The 22,475-nt window shown below is 38.4% G+C and overlaps 1 protein-coding gene across 2 annotated transcripts in view; it reads left to right on the forward strand.

Moving 5' to 3' along the window:
* Plod (procollagen lysyl hydroxylase) overlaps positions 1 to 22,475 on the forward strand; it is a 432,367-nt gene that overhangs the window by 37,680 nt on the left and 372,212 nt on the right. Inside the window, exons 7-11 of one of the 2 annotated variants that reach the window (XM_068346696.1) lie at positions 3,694 to 3,825; positions 8,423 to 8,550; positions 14,481 to 14,582; positions 16,244 to 16,369; positions 16,646 to 16,717. In XM_068346696.1, the coding sequence (XP_068202797.1) occupies positions 3,694 to 3,825; positions 8,423 to 8,550; positions 14,481 to 14,582; positions 16,244 to 16,369; positions 16,646 to 16,717 (560 nt within the window). The remainder of the gene's footprint in view (positions 1 to 3,693; positions 3,826 to 8,422; positions 8,551 to 14,480; positions 14,583 to 16,243; positions 16,370 to 16,645; positions 16,718 to 22,475) is intronic. The other variant, XM_068346697.1, reaches the window with a different exon arrangement.

Here is a 22,475-nt window from a genome sequence, read left to right on the forward strand (position 1 = left end):
GAGGGCCCTAAAAAGGTCCCTTCCTCTCCAACACCCACCTCCATCTCTCAACATCCATACGGACGCTTCGTTGGAGGGTTGGGGAGGTCACTCCCACCAAAAACAGGCTCAAGGCACTTGGTCTCCCCTATTCAAGACGTTTCACATCAACATCTTGGAGGCCATGGCGGTTCTTCTGACGCTGAAGAAACTCTCCCCGCCCCCGTCGATACACATTCGCCTGACCCTGGACAGCTCTGTGGTAGTGCGTTGTCTCAATCGCCAGGGCTCAAGATCGCCCAAGATAAATCAGGTGCTCCTGACAATCTTCCGTCTGGCAGAAAGGAAGAAATGGCACCTGTCTGCAGTTCACCTACAAGGATTCCGCAATGTGACAGCGGACGCTCTATCTCGGACAAACCCGATAGAGTCGGAATGGTCTCTAGACGCAAGATCATTCGCCTTCATCTCTCACCGAGTCCCAGAACTCCAGATCGACCTCTTCGCAACGAGCGACAACCATCAACTTCCTCGATATGTAGCCCCGTACGAGGACCCCAAAGCGGAAGCGGTGGACGCCATGACCTTGGATTGGAACAGATGGGCCAAGATTTACCTGTTCCCTCCCACCAATCTTCTGCTGAAAGTCCTCTCCAAATTGAGAACCTTCAAAGGGACAGCAGCTCTAGTGGCTCCCAAGTGGCCCCGCAGCAACTGGTACCCCTTGATCCTGGAGATGCAGCCAACGCTGATCCCCCTCCCGGACCCAGTTCTCTCCCAGCAAATACAGAAGTCGACTGTCTTCGCTTCATCATCGAAAATCAAGGACCTTCATCTCATGATTTTCTCACCCTAGCCGCTAAGAAAAGGTTTGGGATTTCGAAGAAGAGTCTAGACTTCCTCGAGGAATACAAGACCGAATCCACGAGAAGGCAATACGAATCGTCTTGGAGGAAATGGGTCTCCTTCGTCAAGGCAAAGAACCCCTCGAAAATCACTATAGATTTTTGCATGTCCTTCTTCATTCACCTTCATGGACAAGGCTTGGCAGCCAACACGATTTCTACTTGCAAATCGGCCTTGACCAGACCTTTGTCATACGCCTTCCAAATAGATCTGTCTAGCGACATCTTCAACAAACTACCGAAGGCCTGTGCCCGTTTACGACCGGCACCCCCTCCGAGACCAATCACTTGGTCTCTAGACAAAGTTCTCCACTTCGCCTCCAACTTGGACAATGATTCATGCCCTCTTAAGGACCTGACTCAGAAAGTTATATTTCTCTTCGCTCTAGCTTCGGGAGCCCGAGTCAGCGAAATAGTGGCACTATCTAGAGAAGAGGGACATATCGTTTTCAACGATTCAGGAGACCTCTCCCTCTTCCCTGATCCGACGTTTCTCGCAAAGAACGAATTACCTACCAAACGATGGGGCCCGTGGAGGATATGCCCCTTGAAGGAAGATGCCTCTCTATGTCCAGTAGAGAGCCTTAAGGTCTATCTTCATAGAACTTCAAACTTTGGTGGAGGCCAACTCTTCAAAGGAGAAACATCGGGCAGCGACCTGTCACTGAAACAATTGAGAGCAAAAATCACCTACTTCATTCGCAGAGCGGATCCAGACAGTACACCCGCTGGTCATGATCCTAGGAAAGTCGCTTCGTCTCTGAATTTCTTTCAGAGTATGGATTTCGAAAGCCTCAAGAACTATACAGGCTGGAAATCCTCGCGTGTTTTCTTTAAACATTATGCGAAACAAGTGCACGAAGTGAAACATTTTGTGGTAGCCGCAGGTAGTGTTATGAAACCTGCTCTGAACTCTGCTTAGAACAGTGAGTTATTAGGGACTCTAACTCGTCGGGTGCCTATGTTGACCCTCAAGTGATACGTAGTGAAGCAGAAACCACCTTGTGTTTTCTTTAACTGTTCTTACCTCAGGTGAAATGTCATAGTAGATTACCACATGAGTGCTACATGCCACGTGCATGACGTGTGTTACATAAAGACTAACGTTCCGTAGAACGAGTGCCTACTAATACTTGATTCTTCCCTTTCAGACTCAAGAGCACGCCTTTATGACTATGTACATTTTTATCAATGTAAATGTTTTTTACTATTTATTGCATGACATGTATTGATTTACCTGCAATTATATAATAAAATGTCTATTTTATTACTTGTGCGTCTCCCTTGCTCCTTTCTTACTATGAAATATACTAATTGTCATAGTTTTATTACCCTTTATTCTTGGTTAAGGAAAATGCCAGGATTTACTCCGGGCATTTATTTATATAGAGCAAGTAAGTTTCCTTAGCGAATACTTACTCAATTATGAAGATGAGTCAACTCCATGCACGAAGTGTACAACCACCACTTCTTCAAGTTTGTTTCGACGCGAATACCAAATCGCTCTGACTTATCTTATGGATCTCATTGTTCCTTCAGCCTATATGAATAGCCTTCCCATGACCACTTTGATCTCAGCATAGCCCGTGGGGACTTCCATGCCAGGGGGGCAGGAAGGCAACTGCCTCACGGTAGCTCTAGTATAGACCACTATGCTTTCGGCTCAATGTTTTAGCACTCACTTATAAAGGGGAAAAAGTCTACCACGATACACTAATTCTCTGGTACTCTTCCATCAGCCCAAAAAACGGATTTTGAGCGAAGCGAAAAATCTATTTTTGGGTGAGATAGCCATGGCGTCCTGATGGACCCACCCTGTCTGTGATCAGGTCCCGCCCTGCGCCGCTGTATCATGGTGATGAGCGAGCTCCAGACTTTCGGAATGAGGACGGACGTGACGTCATCAAAAGCAATGGCGTCCGTCTGTTTACATCGCGAGTACCGATATCGCCACATCTAGATCGGCTGCGGCTCAGCTCCCAGCCACTCCCTGTCCGCCATATTGAAGCGTTAACTCTATATGGGGTGCAGATAGCTATGTGGCACGTTTATACATGCGTGTCCCCTGTTGATACACGATGTCTTAAGGGGAAACCCTTAGGATACTCGCTCCAGAAGTTAGAATTCTGTGATAACCTGTGGTTTAATTCTCTGGGAAAATCCTAGTAGTGATTACCCAAGGAAGCTACCAAAAAGGATCCTTCCATCAGGACGCCATGGCTATCTCACCCAAAAATAGATTTTTCGCTTCGCTCAAAATCCGTTATAACTTTTACAACTCAGACAATGAAGTAGACAGTTCTTATGTACATATATAGTATTTTTACAATTCGCCCAATGAATGTTTCTGATGCAAAATATATTTGTATGAAAAATATCTACTCTAGATTTTCCCTGGGCATTACTTATTATTGGGGATAACTGATTTTGTTTCATTTGTTGATGTCAGCTACCCCCCAAAATTGGGGGAAGTGCCTTGGTATATGTATGTATGTATTCAAATAAGCCATATATATTTTTGATACATTAATGTCTGGATTCTCTTAGCGACCTCAGGATCAGAGCCCCAGGGGAAATCACACAAAGACAAGAGCTTGGGTCCGGCCGGGAATCGAACCCTGGTCGGCAAGCTTGTATAGACAGTGACTAAGCCACTTGGCCACGAAGAAAGATAAATGTATTACTTATTTTATAAGCAAATAGAAAACAGTCCTTGACATATTTGGAAATCATAGATGTACATGTGTCTTTCGTCATCTATATTAAAGAATATCTGATTATTTAATGGAATGTATATTTTTTTTTATAGGAGGAGGAGTACCCACGCGTCCTTGTTTCTGTGTTTGTGATCAAACCGACGCCATTTTTGGAGGAAATGTTGGATAAAGTAGAACGACTGAACTATCCCAAGAATAGGATTAATCTTCTTGTTTATAATCAGGTTTGTAACTTGGCTGTCATTTAATGAAATATACTTGTGCTCAGTTTCCTTTCATGTGCTCTGTAGATGAAGAAAATTGATACACCTTTAATGTGTTGTTAAATATATTGCCTGTGTTAGAATTTCAAGTTCATGTTGATATTTACTTTCAAAACAATAATATAAATGAAATACATATCTGAGTAAATACTGGTTACAAGGTTTGAATTTTATTCTCATATCAATCAGCTTAGGGAAACCTAGTCATGTATCTTGATTTGTCTGCATTTTCATTCAGTTTTATCTTCCCATATCAAATGTATTTGGGTTTCCATGATGCGCATTACCATATCTAAGTATATAGTAGAAAGTCTTCTTTTTGGAACCTTTCAGGAAACAAATTGTGTTAGGTACTTTACTGATGTTTATTATGTTTCATGATTCTTATCTCTCTGATGTGTTATTTATTTTAGGATTAATGATGTTTGGCAAGGAACAGTAGCAGGGAAATTAAATTAAGTTTTTTTTTCCCTGGTATGTAATATTTTAGACATTCTTGTATGTCCATCTGCAAGTTTTTAGAAAAATGGAAACATATTTCCGTGAACCTCCCCTGATGTTCATATTACTTCTCTCTCGAATCAAGTCAATATTGTCCTTTACGCCCAAAATTAAAAAGTTTCCTATTTTTTTTCCCTTCCCTAGACACTTCCAGTATAGTAATGAGTCAGTCCAGCAGCTATTGAAAATAACAATGGTTTGGGCATACCATACAATCTTTTGTCTTTCAGTCTTTGCATCATTCTCTTGATTAGTTGATGGTGCCCCTTACTCCAGATTGTTTAGTTATTCAAGTTTTTAGTGTTATTGGAGATGTCTTCTGGATTTGTTAGTACTGTAATTACTACATAGATTGTACAGAGGAATTTTTTCTGGTCTAACCATACAATCTTTTGTCTTTATCTTTGCATCGTTCTCTGTTTGGTTGATGGTGCCCCTTACTCCGGATTGTTTGGTTATTTAAGTTTTTAGTGCTATTGGAGATGTCTTCTGGATCTGTTAGTACTGTAATTACTACATAGATTGTACAAAGGAATTTTTTTGGGGCTATCTTTATTTCTTATTCACTTTGTGTCTTGTGTGGAGGTCAGTATGAGGATTTAAAAAATCTTTATAAGGAGTGCAAAGGCCTTACTATTCTTCTTATGAGAAAGTATGTCCCTATGGTTGCAGACCAAATTAAAAGTTACCAGCATAAAAGAAAACTTACTTTTAGTTACAGGAAAATCCAGAGAAGACTCTACTAGCTGATTATAGTGGGGATGAGAACAATAATACCATTCCTGCCATTAACGAGTCTAGCTTTAATATTGATGAGCTTCAAAAGCTCTTAACTTCTTTAAATTATTTTGTGAAATCTAAGGCCAATGAGTTTTTGCCAATGGCAATATTTTAAACAGACCTGCCCTGTTTCGATCCCAAGCCTAAATCAAGTTTTGTTAGAGGTTTTAGTGCATCATCCAGTAAGGGTTCGGGTGGTGTACAGCCCATCACAGATTTGAGATCCTCTCATAGAGCTTCAAATTGTATATTTAATTTAGACCATTCTGCTACAAACCTTCTCCTCGCAATCCAGTCCGCTCTATAAAACCACTAAATCGGGAGGCAGAAGACTGAGTTGGTAGCCTGTGTGGTGTGGCATATTGAATGATATCATTAGAGAGAAATATATACATCTAATAAATAAATGTTAAAATTTTTAGCCAACATTTAATAAATAAATGTTAAAATTTTTTGCCAAAACTGATAGATTATATCATGTTTCAGATGGCAGTGCACATCGTTCACATACAAACTTAATCCCTATCACATCATGGGTTAGCTCTCTCGATGTAAATGTAGGGGCAAGTACCTCAAATGCCGAAATGACTTTCTTGACAAAAGAATGTGCAAAGGTTCCCATACAAAGTAAAACAAAGTATGCAAACGGGATGACTAGTAAGTAATGTCTTGAAAAATCCTTCAGAAAAGGAAGATGATGATTAAGAGAACACAGTGGAAGAGCCTGACTTATGAGGTATCTTCTTTAAAGAAACTTATCTCTGAAAGGTATCCAAATATGTTGCTTGCATTATATCTTATGCTGTTTTTCTTCCAAGTTGTCGGAAACCGCTACTTCCATGACAATGTATACCTCTCATTTTTCTGAGATTGTTTTGAATAAGATCAATAAATTGTTATCTCAAATTATGAGAGAGGGTTGTAATTCAAGTTCTCATTAGTATTTAATAGTTCTATCCCAGAAAGACATTCTGACTTTTATAAGAAAAGTCAATTACCTAATCTTTTTCAAAATGAAAGTCGAATCTCCTATCTTGAACCCGTCATTAATGCTGATAGACGTAAATCTCTAAGTACAGAGTTTCCCATCTGGGTTATGAGAGAGATGCTGTTTATCGATAATAAAGTGGGAAGTATTCTAAAAATACTCCCTTTTGCAGAATACGTCGAGGGATATTTCTAATCTTATAGAAGAGAAATTTGCAGCTAACAGGATTTGAATCATAATTTTATTATCTGACTTTACATAAAACTGTTTCAGATGGGACTTCAGAGGCTATTGGAGCCTTTGTGAGTTTCATGAATAAGAGAAGAGAGTAGATATGTGCCGCTTTGGTTAGGATAGTGTCGGATGAGCAGAAACATTTACTGATTTCTTCCAGTATTTTTGGTCTAGTAATAGATGTGTACAGTAATCTTTTGCCATATTGTGGTTCACTTATCACTCCCTCAGTACACCTCTGATTTATAAATACGTATGTAAAAACCTATATCGTGGACTCCTCTTCGTATCATGGGTTTCTGAGGGCAGAAAAGTTTTATATCTTTCGTGTTTTAATTGTTTTTTGTGAAAAATAGTAATTTTTGGCCCTAAAACTAATAAAGGAAATTAAAGTACAGTGATACTATATATAATCGTGTAGCTTACGATCTCGCATATTCTGTAACCCCCAAATTTTCACCCGTAGAATATAGTTTTATCATGTGCAGTATTTCAACTTTCGTTTGATAGTAAACTATTATTGTAGTTGTTACAAATGCTGTTAAGTAGAATATGACTAATATATTTAAAAGGTATATGAAAAAGTAAATTACACAAATCTACCTAAAGAATGGGAAGAAAAAGTCAATAATTTCCTAAGCTTTGTAATCAAGCACCTAAAAGCTAAAAAAGATGGAATTATCATGCTTTGGCTGTAGGGATGAAACTCCCCTAAACGTCAAAATCCCATAAAAATTGACATTAAATAAAATATGAGAAAACTATTTTCTACAAACGACCTATCTTTATATGGTAAAATATATATTATAGTTCATGTAACAGTGCTCTCTTTTAGCAAGGAAAAAAAAATCCTCTGTAGTTTGCTTTAATCATCTAATTTGGAAAGCATATTATGATCATAAACAATGGAAAACACCTATATTTGCTATTTTTATTTTATAAAACGATATTATGTAAAAATTACATACATTATTACAATATTTGTTTTAGATACACTGTGTTAGATTTATATGAATAAGTGATTAGGTAAAAAGTTATTATTTTTGGAAAACAATTTAGAGTTTTGAGTTTCAAACTTTAGTTTGAGACGGTTCATTACCAAGAACTAAATTACAGGTGATTCTATGGTGTTAATTGATTTTTTTTTTTTTTTTTCAAATTATAAGTGATCTATTCCTTTCCTTCACTGGCTACCACCTCCATCATAGTGTGGGAGACAGCAAAATGAACATCAGTTGGGTTCATAGATATAGACAGAATTTTGATATTAAAATTTTTTAGTTTTATACTCACCTGATGTTCATGTACATGCTCACCCTCCTATCCACTAACTAGTGGCATCAAGAGGATAGGGAATAGTTTTGACTCAGATTATAAAAACAAAAGACGGTACTGCGTATCCAAGCCATTGTTATTGCCGTTATATGCTAGATTGTTTCATTATTATCCTAGAGGCCAAGTTTATTGAAATGGAAGAAATGTCAGATTTTTCAATTTTTGGGGTAAATGTTGGTATTAATCGAGCTTCTTGAAAGAAACTATATAGACATAAGGTGAGTATAGAAATAATGAAGTGTAATATTGAAATTCTGTTATTTATATAAGGTTGGAAAAGGGTAGAATATGCAATAATTAGCAATAAAATATGGAAGAAAAAATAGTTTCAAGTCTTTAAGTTTGAATAGAAAGTAAAGTTGTCTACATTAAATAACATTAGAATGTACAGTGGTCAACTCTGCTTTCAACAAGGAAGTTTTGTATTTCAATTTTATTGAAAGCTTTTATAATTTAATGTACATTTGCCATTTTATTAGTAAGCTTTAAAGATATTGAAAGAGTTATAGTGAAAACTCATATTGTAACCTGGATGATGATCATTGTGTAGTTTAAGTGATTTCATTCTTACCACTAAGGATTAGCATTAATATTGCAGGACTGTACCCCTAAATCCATCACACTCATATTATATTTTTTCCCTGCATATGTAAAATTTTTATATCAAAGTTGCTGCTTGCAACTATTTCAGGTAATAGATAATTTTTTCTCCATATATAGGTTGCACTACATGAAAAATTAGTCGACTCATGGGCTGAAAAGCAAGAAAAAAATAAGCTATATAGTTCTGTGAAACTATTACCATTTGGTGGCAAATTGAAGGAATGGCATGCAAGGAATTTAGCCACGTAAGTCATATTTTTTCTGTATTTCACATGTGATATCTCTTATAGGGCTCATATGAAAGGGCAACCTATACAATTTTTCATGTCCTTACTGTCTGTTGCTAGTTTGAACACATTCTGGAACTTGTGATCAACCTTAATGTCTGATTGGAGTTTTTATTGAAAGTGCACCTGCTTCAGGTAGAGTCATTGCTAAGAGATAATTTTCACAAATATTTAAATGCTCAAAGTGTATATCTTTACTGTATTAGTGCTGTACTGTACATAATAATGACTTTTCTTCATTGATTCTAGGATGCTTTTGAAATCTGTTATATTATAATTTAAATTAATCTTGCTCACCGTCCGTTATGCTGTATGTTTTGAAAGCACCACAACTAAAAAATTAGATGATTAAGGGTGTATTTGTATGACTAGCCTCCCATATCTCAATAACTTCTACTGTACTACTATTATGCATGGCTATTTGTGGCCGCCATTTTGGAAATCCTCATTCTTTCTTTGACAGTGTGTTAACCTCTCTCTGTGTGGTGTTTGTTTTGAGCCAGTTTTTGTGCCTATTGTCAGGGTCTTGAAGGTAGTGGGGTTCTATTAAGTTTGTAAATCTATATTCAATAGTGTCTTCTGAAATAAGATTGTGTGTGGTCTGTACAGTTTAAGACTCATATGTTATGATATATACATTACCTATAGAAGCAGAGTGTAAAGATAAGGATTGGTGTGATGAATGTAGGGATCTCCCAGATTGAATACAGCAGTATTCATCATGCTAAATATAGGATCTGACAGGAGCAAGATAAAAAGGTGAAGAGAGTTAAGCGTTATACTTTTTGTTTGTTAGATGGTATTCTATCTACTGACAGTAATTCGGTTAGTGTTACTCATTGCTTCTTTGAGTAAATAAATTTCCTTTTAATATTAATGATATGACTCCTGTTCATTCTAGAGCTTTTACCTCTCCCTCCCCTTATCAAATGTCTTGTACTTGCCCTTCTCCAGATAATTTACCAGGCCCTTCACATTTAGAATTTCAGCTTTTCATAACCAAAATAAAAAGGAAGTTTTTCAATTTATCCAGTACAGTAGAACCTCCTTAATCTCTTGATTCACCAACCGCGGATTCATCTTTAGTGTTCTGGACAGTAATACCCCACCCTACGTCATTGATTCATTCAGAGACGTAGGATGGATTTTCAAAAAGTAACTTGTATGTTCCGTATACATGTACTGAACAAGAAGAAAAAAATTACTTGAAATTTGTGATCATTTATTAAAACCCGATATCTACATTAACCAGCTTCCATGGGAAGCACAGTGCAGTACCGTACCTGAATGCGTACTGTGCTGCCCTGTCTTATACGGTACACTACTGTATGTGTAGCGTTTGAATGAAATATAAGTTACAGTTAGAAATGGACGGAGAAGATCCATTATAAAAAGACGATTGGATGTAATTAATAGATCTTTCTCTGATGGAAGGATCGGGTGGTTCCTATGTTTTGACTACTAGCCACAAATCTTTTCATGATAGAAATGTGCTAATATGCCCTTGGGAAAATATCCACTGGCAGATGTCGTTGTTGTTCTTGTTTTAGATTGCCTGGCCCTTACTGCCAGGCACGGGCTCTTGCACACTTGCAGCCCGTTGGTGTTGGTTGGGTGTTTTTTTGTTTTTGTTTGTAGGTTGTGGGATAATCTCCAACTTTTTTTTGTAAGGTGGTTTGGGATAGGATGTGAGTTAAGGATGATCAGCAACTTTTATTTGTCGGTAGTTTGGGATAGGATGTTGGTCAGGGATGATCAGCAGGTTGCTTTTCTTATTTTAGAGGTGCCCCAGCCTCTTTTTGGTCAAAGGAAACGAAGAAGGTGACGGAGGGAAGGAGGCATCCTCCCCAAAAGAGCCCACTGGCTCCCATCATTTAGTTGGAGAGAAAGAGGTACAGCAGTAAGTCCCGATGAGTAGAAGGGCTCGGGAAGGAGTTGGGAAAGGTTTTGTTCGTGATATTGGTTTAGAGGAAGTAAAAAACTTCCTTAGTAGCTTGAGCTTAAGTTTTTAGGATGAGCAATAGTATAAAGTTTCAGCTGAGTAGGACAGAGCTGAAAATAAGAAATTGGTTAGCGGATGTGAGTGGTAGAGAAAGGATGAAATAAACATTCCTATACCTGAAAATACCAGAACAAAAATGAAAATAAAATTTTGATAATTTATTGTGGTCATTGAGACGTCTACGTGCTTTCAGATTTAATGTTTAGTTTGGAGGGATTCCTGAACTTCAATAAAGAGAGAAGAAATATTGCAAGTGGAAGAAGAGCTAAAAAGAGGTTAAGCATGGTTTAAGTTAGGTTACTTGAGTTCAAACTGGTGCTGGTATTATTTTATCTAGGGGGAGGGTATCTTCATAGAAAGGCTGAGAATGTATTAACATTAGCAAAAATGTGTTTTACAATTGCTGTCTCAGTTACAGGAATGTTGGGGTTGAAATCCTGTGTTAGTAGGCTCGTTTCTTGACAATTCAATAGGTAGCGTTGCAGAGGTTCGTCAGTTAGTTGCTGACAGTTGTTGCACGGTCTTTCCGGTCTCTGTTGTGCTGCTGGGTCCTTGTCATTATCAATGATGATTTGCCAGTTGCACAGATATCCCAGTCGCACTCTGCAAATAATGACTGCAACTTGGCAGGGGATTTTTCTTGCAAGTGGATATGGGATTACGTTTATTGCTTCGATGTACCATTTGGCTGATATGGATCTATCAAGGAAGGCTCGCCTTACTTCGCGAGTCTTTTGCATGGTGCAAAAGGCTGTTATTTGAGTCTTGATGGATTTTCAGTGAAGGTTGAAGTGTGATACAGATTGTCTGGCACAAGGCAGATTTGGCTAGGTGATCGGCCTCGTCATTACCAGTGATTCCAGTGTGACTTGGGATCCAATTTAGTGTTATTTGCCTGTTGTTGCTTTGGGGAGCTAAGGCTAGGTACTGTATTGCTGTGATTAGGTAGACAATTTCAGTGGTTTCTTTGTTGCTGAGAGCCAGAATGGTTCCTCTCAAATTTGTGTGGATTGTTGTGTTTCCTCCATGTAGACTGGCCGAGTGTTATAGGGCTTTGGCAATTACCACTAGCTCGGTTTGTATCGTGGAGGTGTAGTTTGAAAGCCTCTTGTTTTCTTTGTAGCCTGATAGAGAAATGACTGCAGCTGCTACTGCAGGAATATCAAGATCAAGTGATCCATCAGTATAGTAGATGTTGGGAGGCTGAGGTGATGCTGATTGTATATTTGGCTGCTGATATGAGTTGTTCTGGCATGCAGAGAGCTTTGCTTGCTGCTAGAAAGATGGTGAAGTTGTACTGGATGGGGTCCGGAGACCACGGGGCAGGAGTGATGTAGCCATCATGCTTTTGTTGCCCCTTTGTCTTGTAGGCTTCATTTTTTATTTGCATTCTTCTAAGTGTGTCTTGCAGTCTCTTTGCATCTTTGGTTGATCAATCTCCTCCACCAGAGAGAGGAGTCTTTTAAGTCAGTTGTTCAGAGGGCAGTCTCTGTCTTCTTTGATTGACTTGAATGTGATACTGCAGTTTCTGATGTCAATCCTAGCTGAAAGGGAAATTGGATTAGTTTTGGCTCTTAACAAGCAGAGTCTGGTCCACATTGGAGAGCCTTTGATGAGTCTCATAGCATTGTTTTGTACCACTTCTAAGGAGGCTTTTTGAGTTTCGCTCAGCGAGGTGAGCATATGTGCTGCATAGTGGATGTGAGATTGAATTGCTTGAATGTAAAACAGTCTTTGGAGGCTGTTTGATACTCCTTGTTTGAGGTAGGTCATTCGTTTCATGGCCGGGAGACAAATTTTTTTCTCTCTGAGGTGGGTTATTTTGTAGGCAGGTAATAGAATTTTGTTGATGATTACTCATAGATACATGAATTGATTTACCCATTCTATGGGTTCGCTCATGAGAGTGAAATTCTGAGGGTCTTGTGGGCATTTGATGGCCATGGCTTTGGGCTTGGTGTTGATTTTTAGGCTAAGGCCTTTGCATTTGGTCTTGATCATGTCCAGTGTCTTTTGAGTGATTTTGCATGACTGTGCTTTGTATGGGCAGATAATACATATATCATCGGCGTATATGAAGATTTACACTCTGTTTGGGAGGTCTATAGTGGCTAGAAGGTAAGGGCTAAGTATGCCCCCCTGAGGCATTGCATTTTCTAGGGGGATGAATTTGGGGGTTTTTCCTTGATAGGTGACTAAGGCTTCTCGGAGTTGTGTGTAATTCCGAGTCCAAGCCAGTAGGTGTCCATTCACTCTTTTCTACAAGTGTGAAGAGGATTGCTGGGAAGTTGGCTAACTCAAAGGCTTTCTCGAGGTCGAGAAAGATAACAAAGGCTTTTTTGTCGTTGATTGTTGTGAGAACATCGGTTATTCATTCTTGAGTGCTACTATGCCTTGTCTGTAGACATAAAGGCGAGGATGTAGTGGGTCTATTTTCCATTGGAACCTGCTGAGTACCATTTGTTTAGCGACTTTCTCGATACAACTAATTAAAGCTATGGGTCGGTAGGTGTCTGGTTCTTTGGGTTTTGGGATGTCAAAGCTGCTTAGTGCGTGCTACCTTGGTTCAGGTGAGTGATGGTAGTCATATTGTTAGACATTTTGTTGGCTTGGAATTCCGAGTTGATATCAATGGGCATCCACTGACCCTTCATTTTAAGATTCTCTTATTGGTGTCACCAGCAAAGATCCTGTAGTACTTCATCTGAAACAGGCACATGGAAATTGTCTGATTTGGATAGGACCTTTTAGCAGCTCATGTATTCTAAAATGGCTGTTATGAACCAAATTTTCAGGTAAAGACGGCTTAGCTAATGGGCTAGGGTGGTGATAAAATTTCTTGATGGCACTCTATACTTTTAGTGGTATATATACAAACTAGCCTCAACTTCGACATTGGCAGTTTGCTCAGTTGAATAAATCCGGATATCCTAACACTAATGTTTTTAGGTCTTGTTTGGAGGTAGCAGACATGATTTTATGATATGACTTTTCTGTTAGAACACATATCCTTTGAATCTGCCTCAACTTATGCCAAAAATCAAGACCACCTGCTTTGTCCAATTTGAGCTACAGTATTTTTCTTGACCTGTGAAAACCAAAGGCTCCAGGAATGTTCATTCCAATAAGCAGATGGCAAGTAATACAGTTTGTCACTGACTCAGGCAAGTTATGTTGAAAGTGTATGGTTATATGATGGATGGTGAAGGAGCACAAGCTAAGATGCTTTGTCACAAAAGTTTTAAGGAATTGGTTCTGGTGTACTCATTAAGTCAATGAAAGTTGCGAGTTTGTTGTGAAATGAATCTTTGTTTTCTTTAGAAAACTGTACAAATTTTTTGTTCAAACTCAGTAGTTTTAAACTCAGTACAGTACTTCCAATACAAAGTGCCTACCTCCCTGCCTAACTACTTTCCCTATGCTAATGGTTCAAATCCTCCAAAAAGTGAGATAGTTAAGTCAAGGGAACCTATGGTTCCATAATCACATCTAAAGGGCTACTGCTTTATTTTTCTCTTTTTTTCATCTGTTAAAACAAATAAATCTTCTGCTGTCTGAGGACATTCAATAATTGAATTTGGGCTAAGTTTTTAGTAAATTTTAAGTTAGAATTTCATGTTATAAATATTCAAGATAGCAGAAAAATAATGTTCTTTTTTGTATTTATAAGAAGGATAATGCAACTCCATAAATTTCATGTTATAAATATTCAAGATAGCAGAAAAATAATGTTCTTTTTTGTATTTATAAGAAGGATAATGCAACTCCATAAAACTATATGAAAAACATCTTATAGTGCATGCTACTCTTTATTTATTTCAAGTACTGGATATTGAATATTTTTCATATTTTTGTTGTAATTAACTTTTGAATGAAATTTTCACAGAGAGCAGTGCTTAGCTCATGGTTGTGATGCATTACTGAACATTGACAGTGAAGCTCACCTTGATAATCCTGACACACTGAAGTTACTAATATCTCACAACAGGTATGTCTAATTTCTTTTCATATGAAATACTTTTTTAGGAATGTTTATATGGATTATTGTTGGATATTGATAAGACATTACTTATTATGGAGCAGGGGTTCTTAACCTGGTGTTTAAAAACCCCTAGGGGTTCAAAAGTAGATTTCTATTGGTACTTAGATGGCTGATGAAAAAATATTTTAGATAGTTAAATATGTTGAGAGAGAAAAAACTGGAATAAAAATTTATTTAAAAACCATTCATTGTGGATCTGCACCTTCTCCCAGTTAACTTGCAAAATGAATTCTTAAGAGTTGATAAACGACTCTTTTGCAGAAAATGTATTTGAAGCATTTTCCTCGACTAAGCTTTGGTCTAAAATTTTGAGATTTACCATGTTGTATTTGATATTGTTCTGACCTTTGCTGATGTTGTCTATTACTCAACTTTGTCAGCAAGGATTTTCAATGCTGTTGAACTTGAAAACTAAGCATCCATCACGGCGTAGTGTGGAACACGATCCACGATTCTGCCTGTCTAACCTTGCTCCTCAAATTGAGAAACTTATTTGCAACAAATAGGCACACCCTTCACACTGATGTTCAGTATTGATTGATAATGGGAATATATTGTTTCACACATGTGTGTAGTATCATTCTAAAACAATTGGAATATCAATGTTTCATCTCAATAAAGTCATTAAAATTTTAATCATTTGATAATATTCTATGCTGTATCATTGTTGATTGAGTTAGTCACTATATTAACCCTTTTACCCCCAAAGGACGTACTGGTACGTTTCACAAAAGCCATCCCTTTACCCACATGGACGTACCGGTACGTCCTTGCAAAAAAATGCTATAAAAATTTTTTATTTCATATTTTTGATACTTTTTGGAAAAAAATCAGGCATTTTCCAAGAGAATGAGACCAACCTGACCTCTCTATGATAAAAATTAAGACTGTTAGAGCAATTTAGAAAAAATATACTGCAAAATGAGCTGGGAAAAAAATAACCCCCTGGGGATTAAGGGTTGGAAATTTCCAAATAGCCTGGGGGTTAAAGGGTTAACATTTTGTTCAACGTCAGATTACTGAGGGTTTGGATAAGTGGTCTTATAACTCAGGGGTTACTTGCTGGGAAAAATGTTGAGAACCGCTGTTTATGGAGTGTGTCTCGTTATAAGTTATAGTAATTGGTATGAAAATATTTTTCTGTAAACCAGTTGAATAGTGCTCTCAGAAATATATTGATATAGATCATTGGCACTGAATTGTTTCCACTTAACCCTTTTACCCCCAGGCTATTTGGAACTTTCCAACCCTTAACCCCCAGGGGTTATTTTTTTTCAAGCACATTTTGCAGTATATATTTTATAAATTGCTCTAACAGCCTTAATTTTTGTCATAGAGAGGTCAGGTTGGTCTCATTCTCTTGGAAAATGCCTGAATTTTTTCAAAAAATAAAAAATATGAAAAAAAAAATTTATAGCAGTTTTTTGCAAGGACGTACTGGTACGTCCATGGGGGTAAAGGGATGAGTTTTGTGAAACGTACCAGTACGTCCTTTGGGGGTAAAAGGGTTAATAGTTGAAGTTCAATCTTGGCTTTTGTAGATTTTTTCAAAATAGTACAAAATTGATTTGGTAAATTGATTGTGATATTTTTCTCCAAATCTTAAGACCTGTGCTTGCTGCCATGATGATAAAGAAAGGCCAGGCATGGTCTACATTTTGGGGTGCTATCAACAATGAGGGATTTTATGCCCGGTCAATGGATTATATGGATATCATCAACAATAATAGAAGGTAAGGTTAATTTTTCTTATCCTCATATTGACATCTTTCATTCTTTATAATGAAAGGTCTGGAATGTTGTTTTCTTAGAAAAGGAACTATTTTGTTATAGTCCAACTAACTAATGCATGTGTTTTTCTCATCTTTTGATGGGAATACTTAGTCATGAGTTTTCTTTCCAAAATCTCTTTACAATCTTAACAATAATTATTTTTATATGTTCATTTAACTTGTGATAGCATGGAAGTGTTTAGTTTTAGTGTTAACCTTTGTGGATATTCAAAACAGATTGTCTCTGGATTCTACCAAGCACATTTCAGCAAGGAAAGGTAACAATACACCACCTGTAGACTATTTCAGGTACTCATCCACTTCAAACTAGCTTGTGTTATTTGTATTAGCTAAACACCCTTGCTCCCTCCAGAATTCTAGCCCCTTGTTGTTGTGTGGGGAATGTCAAAGGGAAACTGCCTAGATTTGACTATAACTCCATATTAAGAAGTTGCTTTAAAGATATCTAGCTGGGATATCTCACATTTTTTCATGCTCCATTTTTATTTTTATTTATCCATACTATTGTTGATTTTTGGTTACTGACATGAGTGATAATGGGCTTGTGTAGTCCTGCCTTGCAAAGTGTCTCACTATTAAGTGCTCTGTAATACATACAGTCCACCCACCTTATCCACAGTTTTGCTCTCCGTAGGTTCACATCCACTTATTCACTTTATGTTGTTACTGATCTTAGTATATTTATTTGTCACTTATAGTATATTCATTACTTCTGTATTAGCATTCCACACAGACTTGCTTTAATTGTTGGAACCTTTGGGTTTGTAGCATTCTAATTTTCTACCTAGGGTTATAGCTTGGCTAGTAATGTTAATGATAATAGTAGTAAAAATAATAATACTTTGACAACCAATTATGTACTTTTGTTAAAAAAACAAGCTCAAAATATTACTTAATAGGTTCCACAGCTGAGTAAAAGAAGATAGAGGTTACCATTCATCCTCTTGCTGTAAGAATCACCCCTCCCTCGTCTTAAGAGAGGTTTCATAGTTTGAAGATAATGGAAATTGTCTTCTAACTATACTAATCAAATGAAATAAAAAATGGGTGGAGTTGGATAGGGCTTATTGTTCCTACATTGATAAAACCTTTGTCCTTTAATAGGAGTATGATTTTAGCATAGCTGGAACTCTGTTGGTATAATTTATAACGAGGGGTCAGTAGTTACTAGCTGGTGGCAGGGAAGGTCTGGCCTCTTACCATCACACTATAAGTAGCCACTTTGAATTATGCTGCCGAGTCTGTGTAACTTTCGTGGTTATTTTGATCTTTTTCACGTTATAGATTATGTGTGTGTTTGTTATTTTGAATGAAAAAACCATGTGCAGTCATGTGGTCCTTGAAGTAAGTATGAATGGAGAAGCCACGTGCAGTCATGTTAGCCTGGAAGTAAGTGCAGCATATTTATGAGCAGGAGCCATGTAGATACCCATTCTTTATGTGCCTCTGCAGGAGCCATGACTTCACAGTTATCCTCCCTATAATGAGTGTAAGGAATGGCCATCTGCACAGTGGTTGGAGTACAGCAAGAGAAAAAAAATGCTGAAACGGGGTCATTAGCCTTCAGGGTTGTTGAAGAAGACTGTGGGTGCTCTTTTATTTTTTTTTTAATCTGGTACTCAAACCTCTGACTCTTCTCTGTTTTCCTCCTCTGGAGGGAGATTCAGCGAAGCAGGATGACGATTTGGACCTTCCATTAGGGATAGCTTCAAGAGAGGCTGCCTGGAGACATCCAGCATTTCTCTCAGAGAGGTATTTCACAACAAGTCGTGAAGGGGATGCCTGGATGGCTGCGAAAGTTATCAATTTCATTCTACCAGGCAAAGTGGAACGTCTTCTGTGGTTGGTGCCATGGAAGGGGTCTCAATCCATTTAATACCGGAATTTCTCGTTTATTGAAGGAGGAAATGCATCTTTCGGTTTCAATGGTTAAAGGCCATCGCTCAACCTTGAGTCTCTCCTTTAAACTGAAAGGAGTGGGCATTTCCTCATCTTTAGAACTTCCATCCTCATATGTAGTTGTGAACTTACCTGTCCTCAGTCAGAAGTGAGACCCTCCCCCATGGCACATGGTTTGAGTTCTTTGGTCCTAAGAAGGATCTCCATACGAACCATTATGACAGGCAACAGTTTGCCTTCTAACCTAGAAGACGGTGTTCCTGCTCGCCTTGGCCTCAGCCAAACGAGTTAGCAAACATCATGGTCTTTTGTTTGACGTTGCTCATTCAAGAGGATGGGTAGAGGTAAGCTTCAGCTTTGTCCCTGATGTTGTTGCCTAGACTTAGAATCCTGGTTTCAGATCCTAGATTTTTGACTCCTTCCAGATGAGTCTCCACCCTGTAACTGTCTACCGAATTATCTGTTACTATGCCCTGTAAGATTTTTGTGGCGCTACCTCAAGAGATCAGCAGTAGCTTGGCTCAGAGCGCCCTCACTGATCGTCAGCACGGGCAGAAACAAGAGGAGGATCACAATCCCCCTCCAGCACGTTGTTCCAGAGCCCATGATGCCAAGGGTGTAGCTATGTCTCTGGCCTTCAAGAAGAACTATTGCAAGTGGGCATTTGGAAACGCCAAACTACATTCACTGCTCATTACCTGCAAGGCGTGATACACAGGAACCTCAATACATTTTCTATCGTTCCTGTGGTGAATGCACAACAGCTGGTTACGTACCTTAAGCTCCTTATTGGACAAGTAGCAGAAGGGTAAGGGCATTGGTTACCGGGGTTTTAGTCTGAGTGAATGAGAGGGGAAGTCCGGCTCTTTTCTTTTTTTCATCCTCCCCTCTCTTTGGGAAATCAGTATCCTGGGTCCTCTGCACAAGCTGACCTCAAACTTATGCAGGTAAACCATGGCTCCTTTTTGTATCCTAGTATTGTCCTGTCCTAGTATTGTTGCGTCCCCATACCCTGGCTTGGTGGTATTGGGAATGTCTTGGTCTCTTGGGTTATTCCCTGCAAGTCTCAGAATAACCTTTACCTTGACAGTCACATTGCTAGTTTCTTATCACACACAGCTTGCGTAGGCCGCAGGCCATGCTTAGCAGGTTTAGCGAGGTGTTAGGGTCTCCTTATTGTCGCACTAATCTCTGCCCAATAGGGAGTATCCTGGGTAAGGCCAAAAAGCCAGATTGTCAAGGACATCCACCCTCCTAATGGGTGAATCAGCCCTATAAATAGCGTTGATTTGTATTCCAGTTATGGAAGAAATGACAAAGTTGGAAGTAATTTGTATTTTTCTTAACGCTACAAACCTTAGCTATTTATACATACTTGTCTGCCAACCCTGTCCCCTCTGAACTCTTAACTCCAAGCAAAGTGAGCTCAATCATGTGAGTGGGAGGGGTAGCAAGCTACCTAACCTACCCCTTGCTAACTAGCAGGATGGGTAGTTAACCCTCGCTAAATTTTAATGGCTTGTCCTTTCAGTGATACCCCTATAAATAGCTAAGTTTTGTATCATTAGAAAAAGAATACAAATTACCTCCGAATTTGTCATTTTCATCGGGGCCTATGGTAATTACTCAGCAGGTTGTGTAGCGTGCATAGCTTCTTACTGGACAAGAAGCATCTTGTCTAAGATAGTGGTTGTGACGTTAGTCGAGGATGAGAGGTAGTGTATGGACCTTTTCCTCTTTTCTCTCCCCTTGTTTAGGTGCAGTGGCTGTTTTGTTATTTGTTGGATCGGATGTTGATGCAGGTAAATTTTCATACCAAGCAGCTATTCTGTAGAAATGAGATAGAAGTATCTCCCCCATCCTCTTTACAATGATTATAGGGGTTTCTTCCCTCCTTAGGAATATTCTCCTATCAAAGGATGAAGTACTGTCATTTGTATTCTTCTTAACTATACAAACCTGAGTCCTTTAAGTTTCACTTCCTGCTTCAATCACCCCGCAAGCCCTAGTTGAAGGTCAAAGTGGCCACTGAGTGTGCTGGCGAGGGGGTCGGCTTCCCTGCCACCTTTCAGTAACTACAGTACCAACACTTGTTATAAATTTTAACCGCTGAAATCTAGCTGCGATGAAATCATACTCCTATCAAAAGAATTTTTATTTTTATGGAAATTTCATTTTCAGAGAGCCACCTTTTGAAAATAACTACCTCATGACATTTATCTCTGGGTTTAATGTGGTGCTCGGTTTCCAAAGACTTTCCTGTAAAGGCTATAACATTGAGTCTAATACAATATTATACTACCAAAGAAAAATTGTCTCCCATGCACTAGGGTCAGTGTTTCAATGTGCAAAGCATTGACTTACTGTGTAGAAGGGCAAGGCCACACTGGACGTGGTAAGCATCGAGATAGAGCCACAACGTGGGCGGAAAACAGCGACAGTGACACATGGTCACGCCAGAAATGCCACCCTCCAACCCACCACACTCACCAGTCGAAGCATTCCATTTGTGCTAATATGCTATTATCTGAAGGAAAATTGTGTGGTCTTGGGTGAAAATGCTGGGAAGCGCCACCCACGAAAGTATAATACATTTTAAATTGCCGCAGGAACCTCTTCCTTACAACCTCCATGCTCGTCGCGTCTGCTCTGGCTTTATCCTAAGGGAGATCTATGGGTTCAGCCTCTATATAACCCGTCACAACCTCTAATGCTGAAAGTCATGTGGTAACTAATCATAAATCATCACTGAGAACAAGTACTAATACTGGATACAATGCTGTAGCATAGGTCTGTAGCCTATACAATTTGATATGATTTTGCTTCATTTTATTCTTCAGGAAATATATTTTAAATACAACAGACTATTGGTGGTAGCGAACATCCCTTCCCTCTTGTTAGTCCGTTATTGGGATGTTCAACTGTATTAGCACCAGTATTGGTTTTTAGTGATGATTTTTCAACGGTTAGTGCAATGTATTTCTCTGGTATTAATATTGATTCTCTTTGATGACTTTTCATTGGTTACCAGGTGATTTTTAGCATTAGAGGTGCTGTGACAAATTCAATAGAGCCTGAACATGTGTAGGTTTTCCTTATGCACACTAAGTCCAGGCTTTGCACCTTGGAAGATTGGCCATAGTGCATGAGAGACAATATTTCTTTGGTATTTTTATGCTGTACTGAATTCCTTGTTTTAGCCCTTGCAGGAAATTCCTTGGAGACTACACAGCATTTCCCCAAAAATAGGTTTTTCATTCATTAAGACCCCGTTTTTTTAGTGTCCACAATCACATGGGTTGCTTATAGCCTAAAGTACAGGAACATCCATTCCTACCCAGCTTGAGAAATGGCTTAGAATTTTTGTAAAGATGGAGGAAACATATGAATCTTTTAAGACAAATATTGAATGTTATAGGTAGATTTTGATGTATCTGATGATGCAGTGCCAAGAGCTTTATTTCATAAAGAATTATTAAATTTTACATTAAACAATAATAAATCTGTGCCAACTTATCAGTAAGAAACCTACAGTATTACATAATTCTGTAACACCTATAGCTCAATTAGTTGTTTTATTTTGACAAAAAGGAGTTCCAGATGCATTAGCCTCTGATAAGGGTAAAACTCTGATGTCAACAGCTAGCTATGGGTGTCCACTGTTAGACGCATCAGTGGGAGCAAATTCCTTTCCCAATTTTTGTTTTATGAGGCAAGTGTATGCAGCTCACTTCTGGAGTTCCAAGAAAAGACTTTGATTAGGGGATTATTTATGAAAATTTTGATTATTTTGATTATTTATTCACCCCTCATCCTTATTTTAATGTTTTTTACCCTATTTGGAGAGCTTTTGGTGAGATTTCTTTTATTTCAACTAGTGGCTGCTTGCTTGAATGGTAGGTTGGTCCTCAATATCGTATATAGATATGGAAATTCCTTTGTTTTGAAGTTTCAGTTAGGCTCTAATTTGATTTCAGTTAGGTGTGGGAAAGTTGCATTCCATTTTTTCTATTTGTCCCCACATGAATATAAACTATCGTCCTATACTATAGGAGAATAGATAAGGGCGAAGCTCAAACTATATTGAGTGTAATTACCTATCTATAACAGGGAGGCAACCCCCCTCCACTGGCTCACTGACAATTCA

Source organism: Palaemon carinicauda, chromosome 22, assembly GCF_036898095.1.
Source record: "Palaemon carinicauda isolate YSFRI2023 chromosome 22, ASM3689809v2, whole genome shotgun sequence".
NCBI classification, from domain to species: domain Eukaryota; kingdom Metazoa; phylum Arthropoda; class Malacostraca; order Decapoda; family Palaemonidae; genus Palaemon; species Palaemon carinicauda.